This window comes from Leguminivora glycinivorella, chromosome 19 (assembly GCF_023078275.1).
Source record: "Leguminivora glycinivorella isolate SPB_JAAS2020 chromosome 19, LegGlyc_1.1, whole genome shotgun sequence".
NCBI classification, from domain to species: Eukaryota; Metazoa; Arthropoda; class Insecta; order Lepidoptera; family Tortricidae; genus Leguminivora; species Leguminivora glycinivorella.
This window is the reverse complement of record NC_062989.1, coordinates 13155210-13174237: the sequence shown is the minus strand read 5'-3', so window position 1 is coordinate 13174237 and position 19028 is coordinate 13155210. Positions and strand designations below refer to the sequence as shown.

The following is a 19028-nucleotide window of genomic DNA, read 5'->3' as shown; positions in this document are numbered from 1 at the left end:
ACAGCTGCAAAAACAAAATCAAATCGTGGTACCTTGGGAGAAACACTGTGCTTACCTACTATAAACTACCTCGTAGTTCGGTGAGCTGTATAAGTATACTGTTACTCCTGTTACTCCGGTCAATTTCAGTATGACTTGATGCCTTGTAAATGGGCATGCTGATTTGTTCGGTTAACAGCGCAAAGAAAGTAAATCAAGGAGATAATATTTGGGTAATAATTTAGATGATATTTTATCAAAGGAATGGAATGCACTCCCACCATAGATGTTCCCAGAAAAATACGACCTCGGTCTCTTTAAGATAAAAGTGAATATGCTATATTACTGAATCGGTGAGCTCCATCTTCGACTATGTCTTCACCTTCCATCAGGTGTGACTATGGTCAATCGCCAATCAGCCAAAAAAAAAAGTGGTTTTGTAATTTCTTTAATAATCATATTATAAAATAGCCTAGCCTAAGAGTTAAGATCTTAAGATAGATAAAGAGATAATAATAATAAAAAAAAGATGTTGATAAAATACTTTAAAAGAAAAGTGTTATCTAAAATATATACATACTGTGTAGATATAAATCGGATGTTAGTATAATTGGGTCAATTGGGTAAGCACTTCTTAAATAGTATATGAACAGCTATCTATTTTAGAAAATTAATCGTTGATTACTTTGTGTGGTACAAAGTATCTACGAGAAAGAAAGCTGACCATGATGAAACAAAATCAATAAAACGATAAAGTGGATACGTGACCCTGAATCGGATTTTAATGCATATTCTATATAGTATCTCTATGTATTACAATGCAATGAATCACGAGCCTTTCGATCCAGAAAAAAAAAACAGGAGACAGTAAAAGTTTTAATAACTATGCACTGCAATTTATAATTAAATTTATGAGTAGGTAGATCTAACTAAACATTATAATATCCGTAAGTATTAGGAATTGCATTAGATGAAATGAAAAATGAAATAAAATGAAATAAATGTTTATTCAAAAACTAAACTTACAACTAAATTTATCTTCTGCCAAACCAGAGTATGGTTTGTCGGCAGACGAGGCTCCAGATACATTAGGTTCTATAACGAAATACTTATATGTACTATTTACTAGTTACTAGCAATAATAGGTGCATATAATGAAGTATAGGGCCGATACAATCAGTTATCATCAATAATTACCTAATATACATTAGACGCCTGACAAGCGACCTATTAAAAAAATGTAAATCATGAAAAGGTATGAAATTAGTGAAATATTATTGTACGAGCCGTACACCTTAGATGATATGATTCTTGATGGTTGATTGTAGTCTTGATAGAAGAAACACTGATTTTTGATACACTTATAAATTTATTGATAACCAATGTATACTGAGTACTAGCTAGGAGCACGTATAAACGTAAACTAATGCATAAATCGATGTATAGCGTAATCGCAAATACAGCAATCAATCACTCAATCAATCATTATTTATTTGCAATAAAACATAACTAAATGCATGCAAATGCAATAAAGCAATGCAAAGCAATTCGAATCAAGTCATAATTATATTAATTTTAATGCTGACGCGAGAAATGTGCGATGCTTGCATTGTACAATTATATTGTATGCTATTGAAGAAAAAAAAACACTCATATATGTATATAAATATTTAAAAAAAAAATGATGTACTAATCTAGTTTTCAAAACAGTCTGAATTGAAAAAGGTAACAGATTTAAAGAAGAAAGAATGAGACTGACATCTAGGAATTTTAGTTAATAAAACACACAAGTATGTTTGAGTATACACTGCAAGTGGTGGTGCAGCGTCCGCTCTGAGTCAACCCTCAGACCGGAATGTCCTAAACATATGACTAAAGATAGAAAATTAATCCCTAATTATAACATTACTTCACATACAGTACTAAGTGGTAAAGACGGAGATTATCAAGTTAGGAATGACGAAAGTGGGCAGACAATTAGAATAAACGTAGTACATTACAAAAAAAAAAAAAAGATACACGGCACAGCATGGCAAGTATTTGAATTAAAACTAAATTGACCTATTATTTAAATATTTATAAATAAAAAAAAAATTAAAACAAGAAAGGGATGTAGTGTATAGGTGTCTCGAGTACATATGGCAGTCGGTGTCCGAGCGAGATAGAGGACAGACGTGCGGTGTGTATTGGCGAGCCAACCCAATGTATATAGGATAATAGCGTGACATTACACATACATTAAATATACCTACGTTACTATAATGATCTGTTAAGAAACTCGCCAACACTATAGAAACATTTCTCACACAACCAAGCTTTCATCATTTTCTTAAATGCTGTAGTTCTTTGTTCTTTTATGTCATACGGTAATTTATTATAAATTGTAATACACATTATGTAGGAATTTTTAGCCGACAATTCTAGCTTTGTAGCTGGTCTATACAATTTATGTTTGTATTGCTGTCTAACATTTCGAGTGCTCATCTGCTGAGTTTCTATGAATTGATCTTTATATTTATGTACAAACATACAGACTTCAGATATATATAAACAAGCAACAGTTAAAATTTTGTGTTGTATGAAATAGGGCCGGCACGATGCACCTCGCCGTAAATTAAAGATATTCCTGATACATCGTTTTTGAGCTATGAATATAAGATTTATTAGTGTACAATTACCCCAAATTACTAGGCCGTATCTAATAACTGAGCTAACATAACCGTGATATGCCATTAAAGCTGCTTCTGTAGATACTGTCTGCCTAGTTCGTCTCAAGGCAAACACAAAACTGTTGATTTTTGCATAAACTTTTTCTACATGTTCTCGCCATTTGCAATGACAGTCAACCATTATCCCTAAAAATTTCGTACATTCAACTTCTTCAATAGGAGCGTTATTATAGTGTACATTCAAAATTGGCGGTATTAAACGTTCTGTATGAAATTGAATATAATTGGTTGGTTGACTACTGGCGACCATTGGTTGGTTGACCATGGCATGTTCCGTTCAAACGCATTATACACCGTGTTTTTTTTTTGTTTTCCGTTAAATTCGACACACAGGTTCATCATCAGAAACCACCCTGTATATTGCTTTTTGTTAAATTCGATTTTTTATTTCCATAAATAATAAATGGATTAATTAGTGTGAGAGGACCTTAATCATAACATTAAAGTCATTGTCAAGTGTTTGACGGCACATGTCAAAACAAATAACATTAAGAAATGGTAAGGGATGATGCCACACACGTGTTCAGTAAGTAATTAAATCCTTTTTTTTTAATAATTCGATAACCGTAAGAGTTAAGAGGCTAGTTTCTTAGAGAAATTGATTGTATTTGAACTAAAGAATATTTTCTTCAAGTTAACGGAACTCAATAAAAACAGGGTGTATTTTGTATGTTGCGTTTTTTTTTTCAAATGTCTGAAAGCAGGCAATTATTTTTCTGTGCATAATTCTGCACATTGCCTTAGAAAAAGATCCTCTTACACAAGCCAATATGTGAAAATTTGCGAGCAATGGTAGGCTATTTCATGGAATGCTTCTCTACATATGAATTTTGGTATGAAGTGTTAGTAAGAGTACATGTAATGTATGAATTTGGATACATTTAAAAAAAAATATAGCTGACTATCAAAAGCCAGAATATAGGCCATTTTCCTGGATTAGAGAAGTCAATAATACTAATATAGGTAAAAGTTCATTCGACCTATATTCACATGGTGGTCCAATCTTACTTTTGGCTAACATCCAAATATATTTTTTATTACGAGTATGCGGAACATTGTACAGAATTCAATGATAGCCAGTAGTCAACCAATTGGAACCCTAGGCCAATGTAGAACTATGTCATAGTGACGTTCTTCTTCTACTTTTTAGTTAGGAGCTATGTAAGGCTTCATAGCGCCTTATGTATCACTGCGACCATTTCTGATCTATTGTGATAAGTCATAGTGACCATAGTGACATTATAAATCAGATTGTAAGATATCTCTTGCTGCTTGTCATTTTGACATGGTTGTAGAGTGGCCTAAGGTTCCAATTGGTTGACTATACCTCAATACTTTTTGTCAAGACTGTTATGATTAATAAAATTTAGTTTTGACTAAAAATGACAAGTGAAATTATAGTTAGGAATGATTAAAATTTAAATCATTTACTTCTTGCACAGGGCCGGATTAAGGGTAGAGCGAGTGGAGCGACCGCTCTAGGCGCCACATGGTAGGGGGGCGCCAAAATCGAGAATGTGGAAAAATCCATACAAAAAAATTATACATTGCGTGGGCGCGCACATATCACAAAATGGCGAGAGGAGAAAGGTCTTGAATGAATTCAACTACCTATTGAAAATCTAGATTTGTAATTTGAATTAAGTGGAAAATTGCACCACAATGTCAACATAATATACCAAAAAACATTAGGGCGCTATTGCTAGGGCGCCTTAAAAGGAGGAACCACTTTGTTGCACGGCCGAACGACAGAGTCACGCCGCTATCCAAATGCAAAAATATGAGTCTATCTGACGGTCCAAAGCGGAGTTCCTCATAAAGCCAAAGGCGCAAAATGTCTCAGATAGGCGCAATATTTTTTTGTACGAGTCACAGGAGATGATGAGCGAACTTTAATGCACCAGGATCCCTTAGGGCACTTAGTGGCAAAATACCGAAATGGGCATCCCGACGGTGACGATCGAGTCCGCAGTAAGTGTCTTAATTATCTCTTAGTATGAACTAATAAATTAACCTCTAACTCTCATGGCGAAATATAAGGCCTAAACGTCGGGAACATAGGCGCCCTGTGAACTCAAAATACCAAACACCGCAGCTCTGCAGGAGATCAAAGCTGGGAAGCTCGCTCCTTCCCCGCTAGCGGGTTGAGTCTTAATAAATTTCGTCAATAAGAAAAAATTTCGCGCTCGCTTCGCTCGCGCTTACTATTTATGTCACTTGTTTTTTAGGTATCTACTTAGGAAAAATTGCGCGCTCGCGTTTTCATTTCAACTCTGCTCTCCCGACTTGGTCACTATAGTACTCCATTTTGTTTGTTATTTAATGCACATGATATCCACATTCAGCCCCACGCAATTATACTAGGGTGTGGCTGAGACTGTTCAACCCTTTGTCCCTTTCCTACTCTGTATGATGAAATCCATGAATTTTGTATTGCGCTAATCTTCACATTATGGTATTACTATGAAAAAAATTTCGCGCTCGCTGCGCTCGCGATTTTTTTTTTCTACGTAGTAAAACTTCCTCTCAAGGGCGCCCAAACTCAAACTCGCTCTACCCTGATCGAGTGCACGGGCCGGCACTGGCAAATAAATATTACTCGTCACAAAAGGATTTAAGAATGCATATAGAACGTAGTGATTATATTCTCTTTGAATGCATAAAATAAACTCTTGACACTCTGAAGGGAAATCAGCTGACAAGAAGACATACATAACATAAAGTCATATCATGGTCATATCAAAACAACAAGTGTTTATGTATTACAATTATTATAAACAAAGGTAAATAAAGCTGCAATATAAAATAACAGTTACTGTTTATTCAGATTACATACTGAACTGTACTTAGTAGTATTCAGAAAACAAAGTTATTTAGTCTCCTAGTTTCTAGACAAGGTTATGAAATAATAAATCTTACTTGACGACATTGTAGAATATCTTCTTATCAAATATGAACCAAAGGAACGTCCAACAACACCAAACACTGAAACAGTTGTAAATATTTTAGATAATGGACCTGCGGACCAATAAAACCGGTGATGTTGCACAAAATTTATGAAACCACTTACTCTTTCTCTCTCGTTATAATTCAACTATCTATCCTCTTCTTTAGCATCATCGCTTTCATTGGATGAAAGTTGTTTACGTTTATAATGTTGCGTTCGAAAATAATTATTACATTACAACTATTGAAAGAAGGAATAAAAGCCAATGTACAAATAAAGTTATATACACATATATTGATTGAAACATGTTATTATATCATACAAGTTTTTAAAGTATAAAATAAAATCAAGGATATTAAATTTATAAAATGAGCACTGACGACAAGGTATTACGGATGGACACTGGCAACCCAGTGCTTTCCTTGTATGGCGGTAAATTTGAACATGGGATCCGCGGATCCGACTTAAAACTACTGCAATATAATGAATTGCTATTCTGTGGCGAATAAAACTACAAAAATATAAAGGTGACAACATTTCACAATTATTTCATAAAACAATACTTCACCATTCATTAGTTTACCTAAAGCCATGTAACAAAACTCATCTAAGCGAAGAAATCAATAACTTAGACATGTAACCCGCCTATTTTAAGTCGTCAAGCATCCCACTGGACAATATCCCAGTCTGCGACTTTTCCGCATACACGTCTGACGGAAATTTAGGTCAAGGACTGGAAAAGTCGTCCCAACCTAAATAAAAGATTAGCTTTCACCACCAGCTGTAAAAATGTCGTTAAAGGCATACGAAGATGCGTGTATTAGGGCAGAGTTATTCGGACAGCCCAAGCCTGACAAAGAAGAGTTTTTAGAAAAACATAAACACTTGGATATAGTGGAGTTTGAAGAAGTGGATATCAAAACCACTGTCAGTGAGGTAGTGTTAAATTGTTGTGTAACAGAAGTTCCCGTATTTAGGCGTTATGTATAAAATAATCCATCTCAAAACTATAACAAACTATAGGCATTTTATCAAAATGCTCATTATTCTTTTCATGCTTAATGCGTCTCAATTTGCTTTTGTTTACTTTTCAGAATACGGCCATGCTAGATGAAAATATTCAACAGACTGGTGGTGGACTCAATGAGTTAAATTCTATTTTAAATTCTACGCAAACGAAAATTAATCGATTGAAGGTAAGTCGTAACTAACTTTTTATTTCTTTAATATTTTTTTAAATTTTAATTGGGTAAGGTATGGACAGCGGGGCAATTTTGACTGGGGGCGAATTGCAACTGATCCACTTTTTCCAAGTTTTTCAATGTTTGTATTATTAAATATAGTGTCCACCGGTTATAGTTATAGTATATGGCACGCCTGTTTAATGGATACATGTGGAACTCAACTTAATAGTGTAATAATGGAAAAAATGGATCAGTTACAATTGCCCCGCTGTACCTTACTCCTTACTGAATAAATTTAGGTACAGATATTCTCTACTTCTGCATGCATTTAACGTTAACTGTGTAATTTACATTTTACTTGATGAGATGACATGTTTACCATTTACGTACCTAATATAATACCTTTAGTCCTATTCCTATTACTTACCTTCCGATACTACCGCACGATATATAATTAGTTTAATAGTGTGTATCGTTATTTCCATAATGTATGGATGCATATTTATTTTATATTCATCATATTCTTGAGTTTAAAGAGTAGGTATCAGATTTTAACTTTACATGTTACGAGCGACATACCCAATACCCCACTACGTACAGTCACATCGGGCCTTACCACGGGCCTTACCTTGTGGTTTGATTGAGTATTGCCATGTAAAATATAGGTAAGAGCATCCTTCATACATTGAATTTTTCATAAAATTATAAATAATTTCCAGGGCGTTTGCGGCAGCTTAACTAATTTCTTCCGCGTTAAACTATCAGCGAAAGACAACCTATCCTACTCCAGTGAACAGAGTTACGTCGGCCAAACAAACTATGACAAGGACTCTGTCCCAGCGAGGACTGAGCTTGGCTCTATAAACCAAGACCTTGGTCCCAGTGACAACGAAATGACGCCGCGCGCGGGAAAATCTCAAGATGGCGGAAATTTAAACGACGCGTTGGACGATTTGAAAACGATGCAGAAAAACGACTCGACGGCCGCTGCTTTTAAGGAAGCGGGTGAGAAAATGACGTCACAAACTAACAAACTTGAGAGTTTACTTGATAAAGCTGAAAGAGCGCAGAGCTCTATGTCTCATCAGAATAAGCAAATGAGGTCGTTTCTACGATAGTGTGCCGCGAAAAGGGAAAAACGTAAAATTTTCACATTTGTACTCGTACTCAAGGAACTTAGGCGACTATAAAATATTCGAACGCTTTTGTGTCTCTTGTGCTTTGGACAATAATATCTACTTAATACTAAGTAATATTATTTCTTAGATGTTTTCCAAAAGTAGAAAAAACTTTTTATTAAAATGTGGCGAACATATTCGAAAACCAATAATATTTCTGCCTTTGTCCTTGTTGAATATCGGCTGTTGTTAAAGCTTTGATGTTGAGACTGGTATGATGTTGAAGGGTGTACTTTCTTATTATAGTAATATCCGGTGTAGGATACTGTACTGCCAAAATATTCAGAATAAGAATTTTAAGAGCGTTAGTGCACTATCGCGGGACGTTTAGGACCTCTTATATTATCAGTTATTAATTGTTATTTCCTTATAAACTACCCCTACGTTCTTTATTACCTACATAGGCTACATAATTACGTGGAAGGATATAGATGCGTTACTCCCCCTTATTAGGTATCTTATTAAGCATTTGTTGAAATGAGTAGACCACGTATTTATTTACTGCTATATTGTGAGTACTTTATAAGATTGTGAAGTGCACAAACGTCCTAATCATGTCAGATTTTGTTTTACGGCGTGTAGGGGCTATGGTGAAAGGGCTCTTCAGTAGGGAGTCCCTACGATGAAGAAACCAGCTGGAATATTTATAGAAGGTAAAGGTATGGACTGATGGGCATATTGGGCATTGAATCTCAAATGCGAGCTTGTGGGTGTGCCCATCTAAAAGAATGAAAACCGAAGTTCATAAACTTCGGATAGCTTTCTTGATCAATCAAATTACCTACTCCTTTATTGAAAAAGAAGAAGATTCCGGCAGTTTCGATGAGCTTCGGTGTTCGGTGTAGATCCCGATCTGGCGAATGCGCCGCGAATACTAAACTTAGCGCCTTTCCTGAATCACTTGAAGCACTGAACGTTTGCTGCGCGATGACATGCTATTATAAGTAGGCGTATTTAACAGACGACAAAGAAGATGTTTGCCTATAAACTTTAGGAATAAAATCCATATTTTTCTGTATTTCATGGCCTGGATCATGGCTCGTTTACGCCAAATCTCATAATTCAATGTTGTCGCGTAACATCTTAAAGTCTGACCAGTTTTTTTTTTTTTTATACTACGTCGGTGGCAAACAAGTATACGGCCCGCCTGATGTAAAGCGGTCACCGTAACCTATGGACGCCCGCAACTCAAACAGTGTCACATGCGCGTTGCCACCCCATTAGAAACTTGTACATTCCCTTTTGCTGTGTTAAGTACACAGCAAAAAGGAGTGTACAAGTTCTAAGGAGGGTTCGGGTTGCCGACGACTCAAAGGACAATAAACGGAACAAGTTAGTTCCGTAAGTCCTCCCGTCATCAGCACACCGCACCCTCGTTGAGCTCTGGCAGCCTTACTCACCGACAGGAACACAACACTATGAGTAGGGTCTAGTGCTATTTGGCTGCGGTCTTCTGTAAGGCGGAGGTACTACCCCAGTTGGGCTCTGCTCTAGATTCGAGCGAGACGATATCCGCTGTGCTGTGCCCTACCACACAAAGCGGAATATCATTCGCTATGCCCTACCTCCTATAATATATGGTTATTGTCAGGAGGGCGCTGTTATTCTGATATATGGGGTGACAGTTCAGTTTAGTATGAAGAAAATAGTTCTAATGAAATTCCGCAACAGACTTTAGCTCACATTCAGAGGGCACACTAGTACCGGTTTAAAATCAGCTTAGATCCTTTGGAGCTAGGGTTAAACTCACTCGAAGGCCTCGAAGCTAGCGAAAGCTTCTTTACTCACGCGTAGGATTAGGAACATTTGCGGCACGTTCGCCAGATCTGACCCTCTAGCACAACTTGCCTTGTCGCGCGCGAGTCCATACTTGAAGTCGCGCTTGATGTATGGACTCGCGCGCGACAAGGCAAGTTGTGCTAATGGGACTGGATAAATCATATTCATATGGTCAAAAAGTTTAAAGATTGGCATTGACATAGGACAAGGAGTGCCAAGTTAACGAAACTGTGAATACACGTCTTGACAATATTACACTTAATTAAAAAATGTATATAACTACCTAAATACTTATAAGTACTTAATAATCTTTGAAATCTTAAATGTTCTAGAGATCTCTTGTTACTCTTGTATCTACTTTGTCTATTGCTATATTTCGCTTTTCTTCCATGTTATTGAATCCTTTGTAAGTATTGTATTTACTAAGTTAAACGTAGAAATTTCACTTATAACCAAAACATGCATAACTTAAATACCTATTTGACATTAGCGTAATAACAGTAAATATATCTACCTATTATTGGTATCTACCTACACAACTACATATACCGCTACCTATACCTACAAATTGATTATAAATTAAGGTGGCTCGCATAGGTTACCCGAAGCTCAGGCTGCGTTAGATGGCGTTAATCTTCAAATTACCAGTCTTATTTTTTTTGTGGAGTCGTACAGGCATTTATATACTTTCAATTATGCTTCGCGAACATTTAATATTAAAATTGACGTATTACAACAAACATTCAACTTCTCATTGTAACGTTAATCCCCTTAATGTAGATAAATTTACTATTTTACACTATTTCTAAGTACCACTCACACATACAAACAGTGTTTTTGTATTCCTTCTAGTCGATAATTTCACGCGGCGACAGCTTGTTTAAATAGCCTTGCGGTAAATACGTGCCATCGCATGATTTGCATGGAAGTACTGGGTTCGAATCCAGGACCTTTTCTCTCTTTTTTTTTTAATACTACGTCGGTGGCAAATAAGCATACGGTCTGCCTAATGGAAAGCGGTCACCGTAACCTATGGACGCCTGCAACTCAAAGAGTGTCGCATGCGCGTTGCCGCCCCATTAGAAACTTGTACACTCCCCTTTGCTGCGTGTGCACAGCAAAAAGGAGTGTACAAGTTCAAAGGAGGGTTTGGGTTGCCGACGACTCAAAGGACAATAGACGGAACAAATTAGTTCCGTGAGTCCTCCCGTCGTCAGCACCCCACACCCTCGTTGAGCTCTGGCAGCCTTACTCACCGGCAGGAACACAATACTATGAGACACTATTTTTTGTTTTATTATTATACATAAATGTATATGTACTCGTACAGTAGTTACTGAGCGTTTTCCACAAAAAAGATTAAAAACCTATTCTCTTACATGGTAATAATTTTTGGGTTCGTCGAACTCAGAATTTCTAACATAATTATCCTAATCTGATATTTTTGAAAATTCCAAAAAAGTATAGATAAATTTTAGTTTCTAAACTACGATTCGAATGATTTTTTTTTCTAATTGTTTATTTTCGATGGAGCGAAATTTCGATTCAAAAGCGATTTGAATACCCTTGGGTATTCAAATCGCTTTTGAAATCTTAAATTAGTAAATGAAAATGCAATAGTTAACTGAGTAACGTAATGCTTTAAAAACTCAAGTGGACTTTTTTTATCTAAGGAGTAATTTCGATAAAATATTATATTTAGCGAGGGTAATAAAAGTTGTGTTTTATATCTCAACTTAATAAATAGAAAATCAAAATGACAATAAAAATATCAATAGGTTCTCTAAGATAAAATTGATACCTTCGGCTCTCCATTCTTGCTCGGTCAATAAAAAATACGAAATTTATATCCAAAAAAATACAAAAAGTTTATAGAATCCTGGGAATCGAGCGCACCTTCACGGCATGACAGACGACTGTACACCAACGACGCCATTACATAACACGCTGTTCCCGACGAAATTGGGCTATACATATATAATTAATTAAATATAAATAATAATGTCAAATCCATACTAATATTACAAATGGGAAAGGGTGTGTGTCTTTTTGTTTGTCCGTCTTTCACGGCAAAACCGGAGCGACGAATTGACGTGATTATTTAAGGGGATTTAGTTGAAGGGATGGAGAGTGACATAGGCTACTTTTTGTCTCTTTCTTACGTGAGCGAAGCCGCGGTCAAAAGCTAGTTTATTATAAATGGGAAAAGCTGGTTACTCTATAATCTGAAGTGGAAGAATTCGTTGTTTCACCAAAGATAATGTGTGTTTGTTTGTTTGTCCGTCTTTCACGGCCAAACGGAGCGACGGATTGACATGTTTTTTAAGTGGAGATAGTTGAAGGAATGGAGAGTGACATATGCTACTTTTGTCTCTTTCTAACGCAAGCGAAGCCGCGGGCAAAAGCTAGTACAGCACGGGTAGCATGGTCGCGCGATAGACGATAAAATATCAGGCCGTCCCTGTCGCACTATTAGTAAGTGCGATTATAGGGACGGCCAGATGTTTTATCATTTATCGCGCGACCATAATTGCCTGCCTGGACCAGATTATATTGATGATAATTATTATTTGTAACCATTTAGTTAATATTGTCTTCAGTTACCGCGATAGTTACTCATGAAATAAAAACTATGAAAACGGATCAAATCGCGTATAATGAGTTTAAAATTCATCCCGATGTTTCAAACACTTTACAGCGTTCGTGGTCAACGGGTGACTGAGGAAAAATTACAATGTGCAAAAGCTATCCATATTCTTGTATATAACCATTTAGTTGTTGAAGAAAAACATTCACACAACAATAACATAGGTCAACCAGCTCAGTAAATGCAATACTTTACTAATACTATGCCCACACTATGACCTATGTATAATGTATTATACCAAACGTGTAATATTTTATTTTGTCAACAAAGGCATAATAAAGGATTGTATTGTATTTTTGTATGAAAATAAAAAATAGAAAAGCAATATAGTAATAGTCAAATATTCCATTAAAAAAATAAAAAATACTTAATAAATCCATAAAAGTTCAAATGATTAAAAAAAACTTCGGACTCGAACCCACGATCTTCTGCATCATAGTCAGTCGTTTGACCGAGACGCCATTTCGATTTATATTAGCAGTGTCGAAATACACGATATGTATCTTTGTTGACAAAATGCGTCATTATTTCTGAGTCTGCTTGAGTTAACTAAACCAATATCTTTAAAAATTTACTTGTCAAGAGCCAAATGTCACTGATGACAATGTCAACTAAAAATGCGCGAAATATGACGGCTCTGTGTCTGTACACAAAATTTGGCACGCACATTTACGTAAAATTAATAAAAAATTGACAAGGATTTGACCATGATTTCTGTATGAAACAATGTATTTCATTCACTACCGCGACGACGGATAATATATAGTAGATGTATGCGCATATTTTTATTTAGTTGTAGTGTGCGGTGACTAAATAAATGGTAGATGTTTTTTGTATGGAAAGCGAGCCACCTTAAAGGAATTTACGGAATCAAGTATCATCAAATAAACACGCGCTTGAAAATAATGAAAAAATCAACATTTGTTAACCTAAGGTAAAATAACCAAATCCTTGCGTTATCCCGGCATTCGCCACGGCTCATGGGAGCCTAGAGTCCGCTCTGACAACTAATTCCAAGATTTGGCACAGACACTAGTTTTACCTGTTTTAGTAAAATAACCGAATATGGGGCCCTAAAAAATCATACATTTTTAATACTTAAGTACTTACCTAAAATAAAGGATTCAAAAACGAAATTTGTTGTTAAGCATTGTGAATTTGTGATACACGAATGTTTGGTGTCAAACACAAATAATTATATTTTACGATTGTAGAATTATTAATTGCAATAAAAGCTGTGATTTACGTAACTTTTTTTCATTGCTTAATTTATTTATACCTAGAAATAAATAAAATTACCTCATATCTTCCCATCGAGATAAAGAGCCCAAAGACAAATTCTTTTTCTTAGCCTAAAAATACCTAATCCGGGTGTCTAACATAATTTCCGTTCAGTTGAAAGGCAGTTTCAACATTAGCTAATTACCCTATAATAAGTTAGCATATAACTTATTATAGGGTAATTAGCTAATGCAAACTTATACTTTGAATAATACCTACGTACCTACCTTATAGGCAAAGGTTATATGACTTCTGAACCCACGTTCACTATTGAATACAGCATGGAAAGCACTAGGTTGTAAAATCGCTCAATGTATCCGAAGTATGTAACCGAAGAATGTAACGCAGGCAGCAAAAAAACTTCTCTCTCAATAGGAATTACCGTTGGAAAGTCCTTTTGTCGCTTCAAAACTTACAGTATAGATCTAAGACATCAATAAGGAAATTCACTCTTCCTGAATGTACCATTGTATCTACCTACAAGTTGTGCTGTGCCTCATTGCCAGTCACGGCCACACAAAAACAACAGCCACCGGGCGTGACATCGATCTATATAAGTACCTAATTACTGGGAAACCCATCATTCTCACTTAACAGAGCAACCGCTATGTTTCTCGCACTTCTCTACTCTTTAATTATTCATCAAACTGTGACCTTTGCTAATCCATATCACAAATATCCATACGCGTTTCTACTAGACATCGGTAACGAAGAAGTACAAACAACTTCTAAACAGTTTAGAGTGTCTGTGCCAGGTGGTTCGTTAGCCCTCAGGTATCCAGCCATCGCCGAAGGAGATACTATAGCCCATGTAAGAGTCACTGGAATTGACTTCGACAATGACTTAAAAGCGAATATAGTTGATGGTGGACCTGGATACAAATATGTTGTTATTGTGTTTATGGGAAACCCAGGAAAGGCGTACGATGCTGTGATTACTGTGTCAACTTTGGACGATGAAGGTACTGACGTCGAAGATGCTGATCAAGCAGGAACTAATGAAGTAAAGGCAAGTTACAAAGTTGTAGAAAGTGACCAAGAAAGTGAAGAGTCGGATGCAGAAACTGGAAAGCATCGAAGTAATGGAAACCACGAGCAATTACCGTCAGCTTCAAACGGTTACGATTCTGCAGAAAGTGTGGATGTAGATCCCAATGATAGTGCGGAAATCGAACAGCAAAGAGGTGATGAAAGTCACGAACAATTACCTTCAGCCTCTAACTTTTACGATTCTGCAGAAAATGAAGATGTGAATGGCAAAGAAGATGAAAGCGGTTCCGATATATACGTGAATAGTGGTGAAGCTGTAAAAATCGAAGATGCAAGAGTCGGCAACATTGATGATGCTGATGATGTGCAGGATTACGCCGAAACCAACGACCGAAAGGAAAACAACGACTACGACGATTCACCGAAAGGAGAAAAATATAGTGTTAACGAAGATTATGATACCGACGAAAACCAAGCGCAAGGTGCTTTAGACAGTAATTTATATCATAAATATAAGGATTTACGACCGCATTTCTACAATTATGCAGTGGCCCAAGCAGATAATAATGCGAATGAAGTGAATTACAACGATGGCTTTAAAGAAAATGTGGTATATGCCCCCGAAGATAAAGAAGATATGGAGTTGGATCAGACGTTCAATGACGAAGAAGTACATAATGATAGGGAGAAATATAATAATTATGCCAATGATAATTATGCTGTAGCATATTAACTTGAATATTAGAGCAAATTAAGTATTACCTGATGATATTATAAGTATTATAACATTTATAACTTCTAAGATATAGATAGGTAGTTAATGTAAATAAGTCAAATAAATAAACTAGTACATTTTGATTTGAAACAGACAAAATGTTTTTAATTTTTGATCCTGAAAAGCCCCCTTTTCCTGAAATAAGTACTTTAAAATAACTTATTATTAAAATAACTTATGTACCTATACAAAGCATTTAGGAGTATTATAAAGACACCCGTGGTGCCGTGGATACTCATGGCGTCGATCGGAAAATACCTACCTAAAATTGGGAAATTGTTACAAACATTTTTGTAAACGAACATATTTTTTGGGAATTGAAATCTAGAGTTTCCTAAATATAAGCTTCCAATGATTTTCTGAAAAATTCAAGAACTTTTCAAATTTTTCGCAAAGTATCAGACATGATATTCCGTAGTAATTCATAATTCATAAGTAAACGTTTATCTTTGTAAATATTTATTAGTCTCGGACTCTGAGGTCATAAATCCGTTCCGCGTTTTTTTGTCTCCATTGAAACCATGAACCGTATTTTGTCAAGTCAAGCGTAATGTTTATACTTTTTTTAAGTTTTTCCGTTGACTGATTTCTTGTGATGCTCAATTTTTTCTATTTTTTTTATAATAAATTTGTAATTTATGAAAGGTAAAAACGGAAGGTAATTGCGCCATGTTCATGGGTGACAAATAAATAATACTAAAATCTTTTATTTCATATTTATTTTGGACACTGTGTTAGTTAACATTTTTTTACTACATAATTACAGAAGGTAGTGGTTAATAACTTGTGTTTTAGAGGGCCAGAGCACAGCATCATTTTAATCCTGAAAAGAAATAGTATTTAATTTTCAATTTTGGTTGAATACAGTAAAAAAAAAAGCAAAAATTAAATTTTCTATGGGACGGGACGATAACATTAGAGTCAAATCTTTTAGGTGACGGATGGGTCGACAGACAGAAACTTCAACTTTTGCTACTGGCCAGTTACAATATGACCTTTTTTATTATAAAATGGTGACGACGTTCACACGACATGACTATCAAATGTAGCAATTCGACATATAGCCGACAAAGAGCAGTAACAAAAAAATGGACATACTGTGCGTCTCGTGTGAAATTCACGAATTCAAATAGGCCCCTTGTTCAAAGCGAGATTCGTTATGGATCAATGAAAACAACGATGGACGTTCTATTGTGATATTGTTTAGTTGTGATATTAACAAAGCCTATATTTCTTTGGCTATAAAGACTGAAGGGGACGTTTTACATAGTATTTGTAACTTTTATCTAAGTAGGTATAGTATAAAAGTACATTTAGGTATAGTTCGTTTTCAGGTTATGGGCCCTATCATTATCATTACCTGCGAGTGGTGGTTTTGTTTACATTCGTCATTCGACGTATAAACAATAATAGTTATTTGTTATACAAGGGGGCAAAGTTGTATTTTAACGCCGAGTGTGGAATTGAAAAACGAGCAAGTGAAAGGATTCTATAGTTGAACCACGAGCGAAGCGAGTGGTTCGAGAATAGAATCCTGAACCTGCGAGTTTTTTAACACACGAGAAGTAAAATACACCCGATTATTGCACCCGAGTGTAACACAAAACTTTTCCCTTCACTATAGCGAGGAAACTACAACGCAAAAAATGCGTTTATCACTGTTTCCAGTAGTTCCACAGGTGGTAAATCATCTTTATTACTAGATTCACCTACTTTTATCAATTTTAAAGCAGTTAATTTGACTTTATTCAAGGTCAAATTACTTTACCCACTAGTGGATAAAATGCGTTTTTACCCGCTGGTATTAAAGGACAAAACACGTGTTTCCGAGCTAGTGAGGGGAAAAAAAATATATACGGATGGTGGTGACATTTGCCCTATAAAAAGGGAATTTTAAGAAGTATTATGAATAGAGTATAAGGAGCAAACCTTGAGCACCACCAGAGCCTGCGCCCGCGCCGCCGCCGGCGCTACCACCAAAGCCGCCGCTAAATCCGCCACCGAAGCTGCCGCCTACACCTATTGATACACAGCATTACATAACCATGTAGTCAAGCCAATCTGTACTTTTAGATACTTAAAAAAACATGAACAAATAATTTGCATATTTTCGGGTAGTTACATTTTATCGGTTAACCAACTAAATACAAAACCAAAGCGGCCTGTCTTTAACCTACTTATTTAGTCGTGTAATAGTTTCATTTACCCAAGTGATTTAAGAGCCTTTTGAGTGTAGATTTTGTTTACATTTATTTAAATACCTAAAGATTAACTTTTAGATTTAGCTTCTGCAGGGGTTGTGATCAGCACAGCTATTTTAAACTTCTACGAAATAATTACGGCTATCAAAATAACTCCAGGAACTAGTTTGTCCTAGGTATATAAATATAGGGTCTCTAGGTATAGGTAAAGTCTGAGATACACAGTGCACGAGAAAAGAGAGACTATTAATCTCATACATTAAATAGAAATTTCCCTTACTTAGGTACTTACAAGTTAAATTTTCTAGTGTATTATCTCAGATGCCTTAAATAGAAATGAAGGGAACTTTTTCCCGGAAACATCTTTTTGGCAAGAAGAAGTTACCGATTTTTCCATCAAGAAAGAGATTTTTTTATCTGAATTTTGTCATTTTATACCCACCTCCCAATCCGCTTCCACCACCACCACCTAGAAAATAATAAATAAAATATTGTTTTAATATGTCTATCGAACGAAAAGGAAATTAAATATAAAATCTCATTAATTTCTGTTACAAATAAATTAAATGTTTAGGCATAATCTTATTTTTTATTCTCAGAAAGTTTTTTCTTTTAATCGACTTTTTCATTTTCATATTTCTGAACATGTATCAAACTACTTCATATATATTTTACGGACTTGATAGACTTACCCTGTTGATCCTCGGCAAGGCCCTAAAAAATATTTAAAATTACAACAAATAAACAATATATTCCTACAACTACGTACATACAAATTTATGCAAATTTTATTAAAAGTCATATTAATCATGAATAAAATTGGCACTAAAATTTGCATTCCAGTAGCCGTTTTTAGTAGACGAATTTGCAATGCAGTGTTTTATTAAGGAATGCTTTATTCAAATAAAATATATAAAACAATACTTACGCCGGCAATAAGAAGCACAACAACGAACAAAATGAAGAAGCTCTTGAACATGATGCCTGTTTTCAGTCAATGCGAATATTAATATATTTACCATAAAACTGCATCAGGCCTTTTTATACCCACTGCAACGCATCGAGATAATTGTGATCACATAATAATCGCCTGAAATGACACTGTGTGATTGAAAATCATGCAGTTATCTTTATGATGCAGCCATTAAGTTGTTGGGGTAAACGGTGTTGTCATTTTCAGAACGGATTATAAAAAAAAAACGTAAATACCTAATGTACTACAGTCGGCAGCATAGGTATGTACTAGTATTTTTACAGTAAATAGTTGTAATTAAATACTTACTTGTAGATATATGGTGCCACTTTATAGCACTAGTGCGCAAACATGAAAATCCCAGT

General features: G+C 35.5%; 2 protein-coding genes across 2 annotated transcripts; one reads left to right on the top strand and one right to left on the bottom strand.

Annotated features, from left to right (window-relative positions):
* The first annotated feature begins 6057 nt into the window (after positions 1-6057).
* LOC125236491 lies at positions 6058-9206 on the top strand. The gene is made up of 4 exons (XM_048143312.1): positions 6058-6591; positions 6750-6851; positions 7559-7844; positions 8600-9206. Exons 1-4 carry the CDS (start codon positions 6445-6447, stop codon positions 8641-8643), a joined length of 579 nt encoding a protein of 192 aa, XP_047999269.1. The 5' UTR covers positions 6058-6444; the 3' UTR covers positions 8644-9206.
* A 6985-nt stretch (positions 9207-16191) lies between these two features.
* LOC125236493 (glycine-rich cell wall structural protein-like) lies at positions 16192-18798 on the bottom strand. Its single transcript, XM_048143313.1, has 5 exons — positions 18619-18798; positions 18383-18404; positions 18133-18159; positions 17419-17508; positions 16192-16312 (listed from the first exon to the last, which is right to left on the bottom strand). The coding sequence occupies exons 1-5, from the start codon at positions 18667-18669 to the stop codon at positions 16302-16304; spliced, it is 201 nt and encodes a 66-aa protein (XP_047999270.1). The 5' UTR covers positions 18670-18798; the 3' UTR covers positions 16192-16301.
* Between the last annotated feature and the right edge of the window lie 230 nt (positions 18799-19028).

What these genes read in the sequence shown, in the direction of transcription:
- LOC125236493 (XM_048143313.1), bottom strand. Translation starts at nt 18,669, where the DNA reads ATGTTCAAGAGCTTCTTCATTTTGTTCGTTGTTGTGCTTCTTATTGCC. An exon ending in TTGTGCTTCTTATTGCCGGC is followed by an intron (nt 18,405 to 18,618) that starts GTAAGTATTGTT and finishes AATATTTTTTAG; the next exon opens with GGCCTTGCCGAGGATCAACA. An exon ending in TGGTGGAAGCGGATTGGGAG is followed by an intron (nt 17,509 to 18,132) that starts GTGGGTATAAAA and finishes GTGTATCAATAG; the next exon opens with GTGTAGGCGGCAGCTTCGGT.
- LOC125236491 (XM_048143312.1), top strand. Translation starts at nt 6,445, where the DNA reads ATGTCGTTAAAGGCATACGAAGATGCGTGTATTAGGGCAGAGTTATTC. An exon ending in CGAAAATTAATCGATTGAAG is followed by an intron (nt 6,852 to 7,558) that starts GTAAGTCGTAAC and finishes AATAATTTCCAG; the next exon opens with GGCGTTTGCGGCAGCTTAAC. An exon ending in CGCTGCTTTTAAGGAAGCGG is followed by an intron (nt 7,845 to 8,599) that starts GTGAGAAAATGA and finishes TACGGCGTGTAG; the next exon opens with GGGCTATGGTGAAAGGGCTC.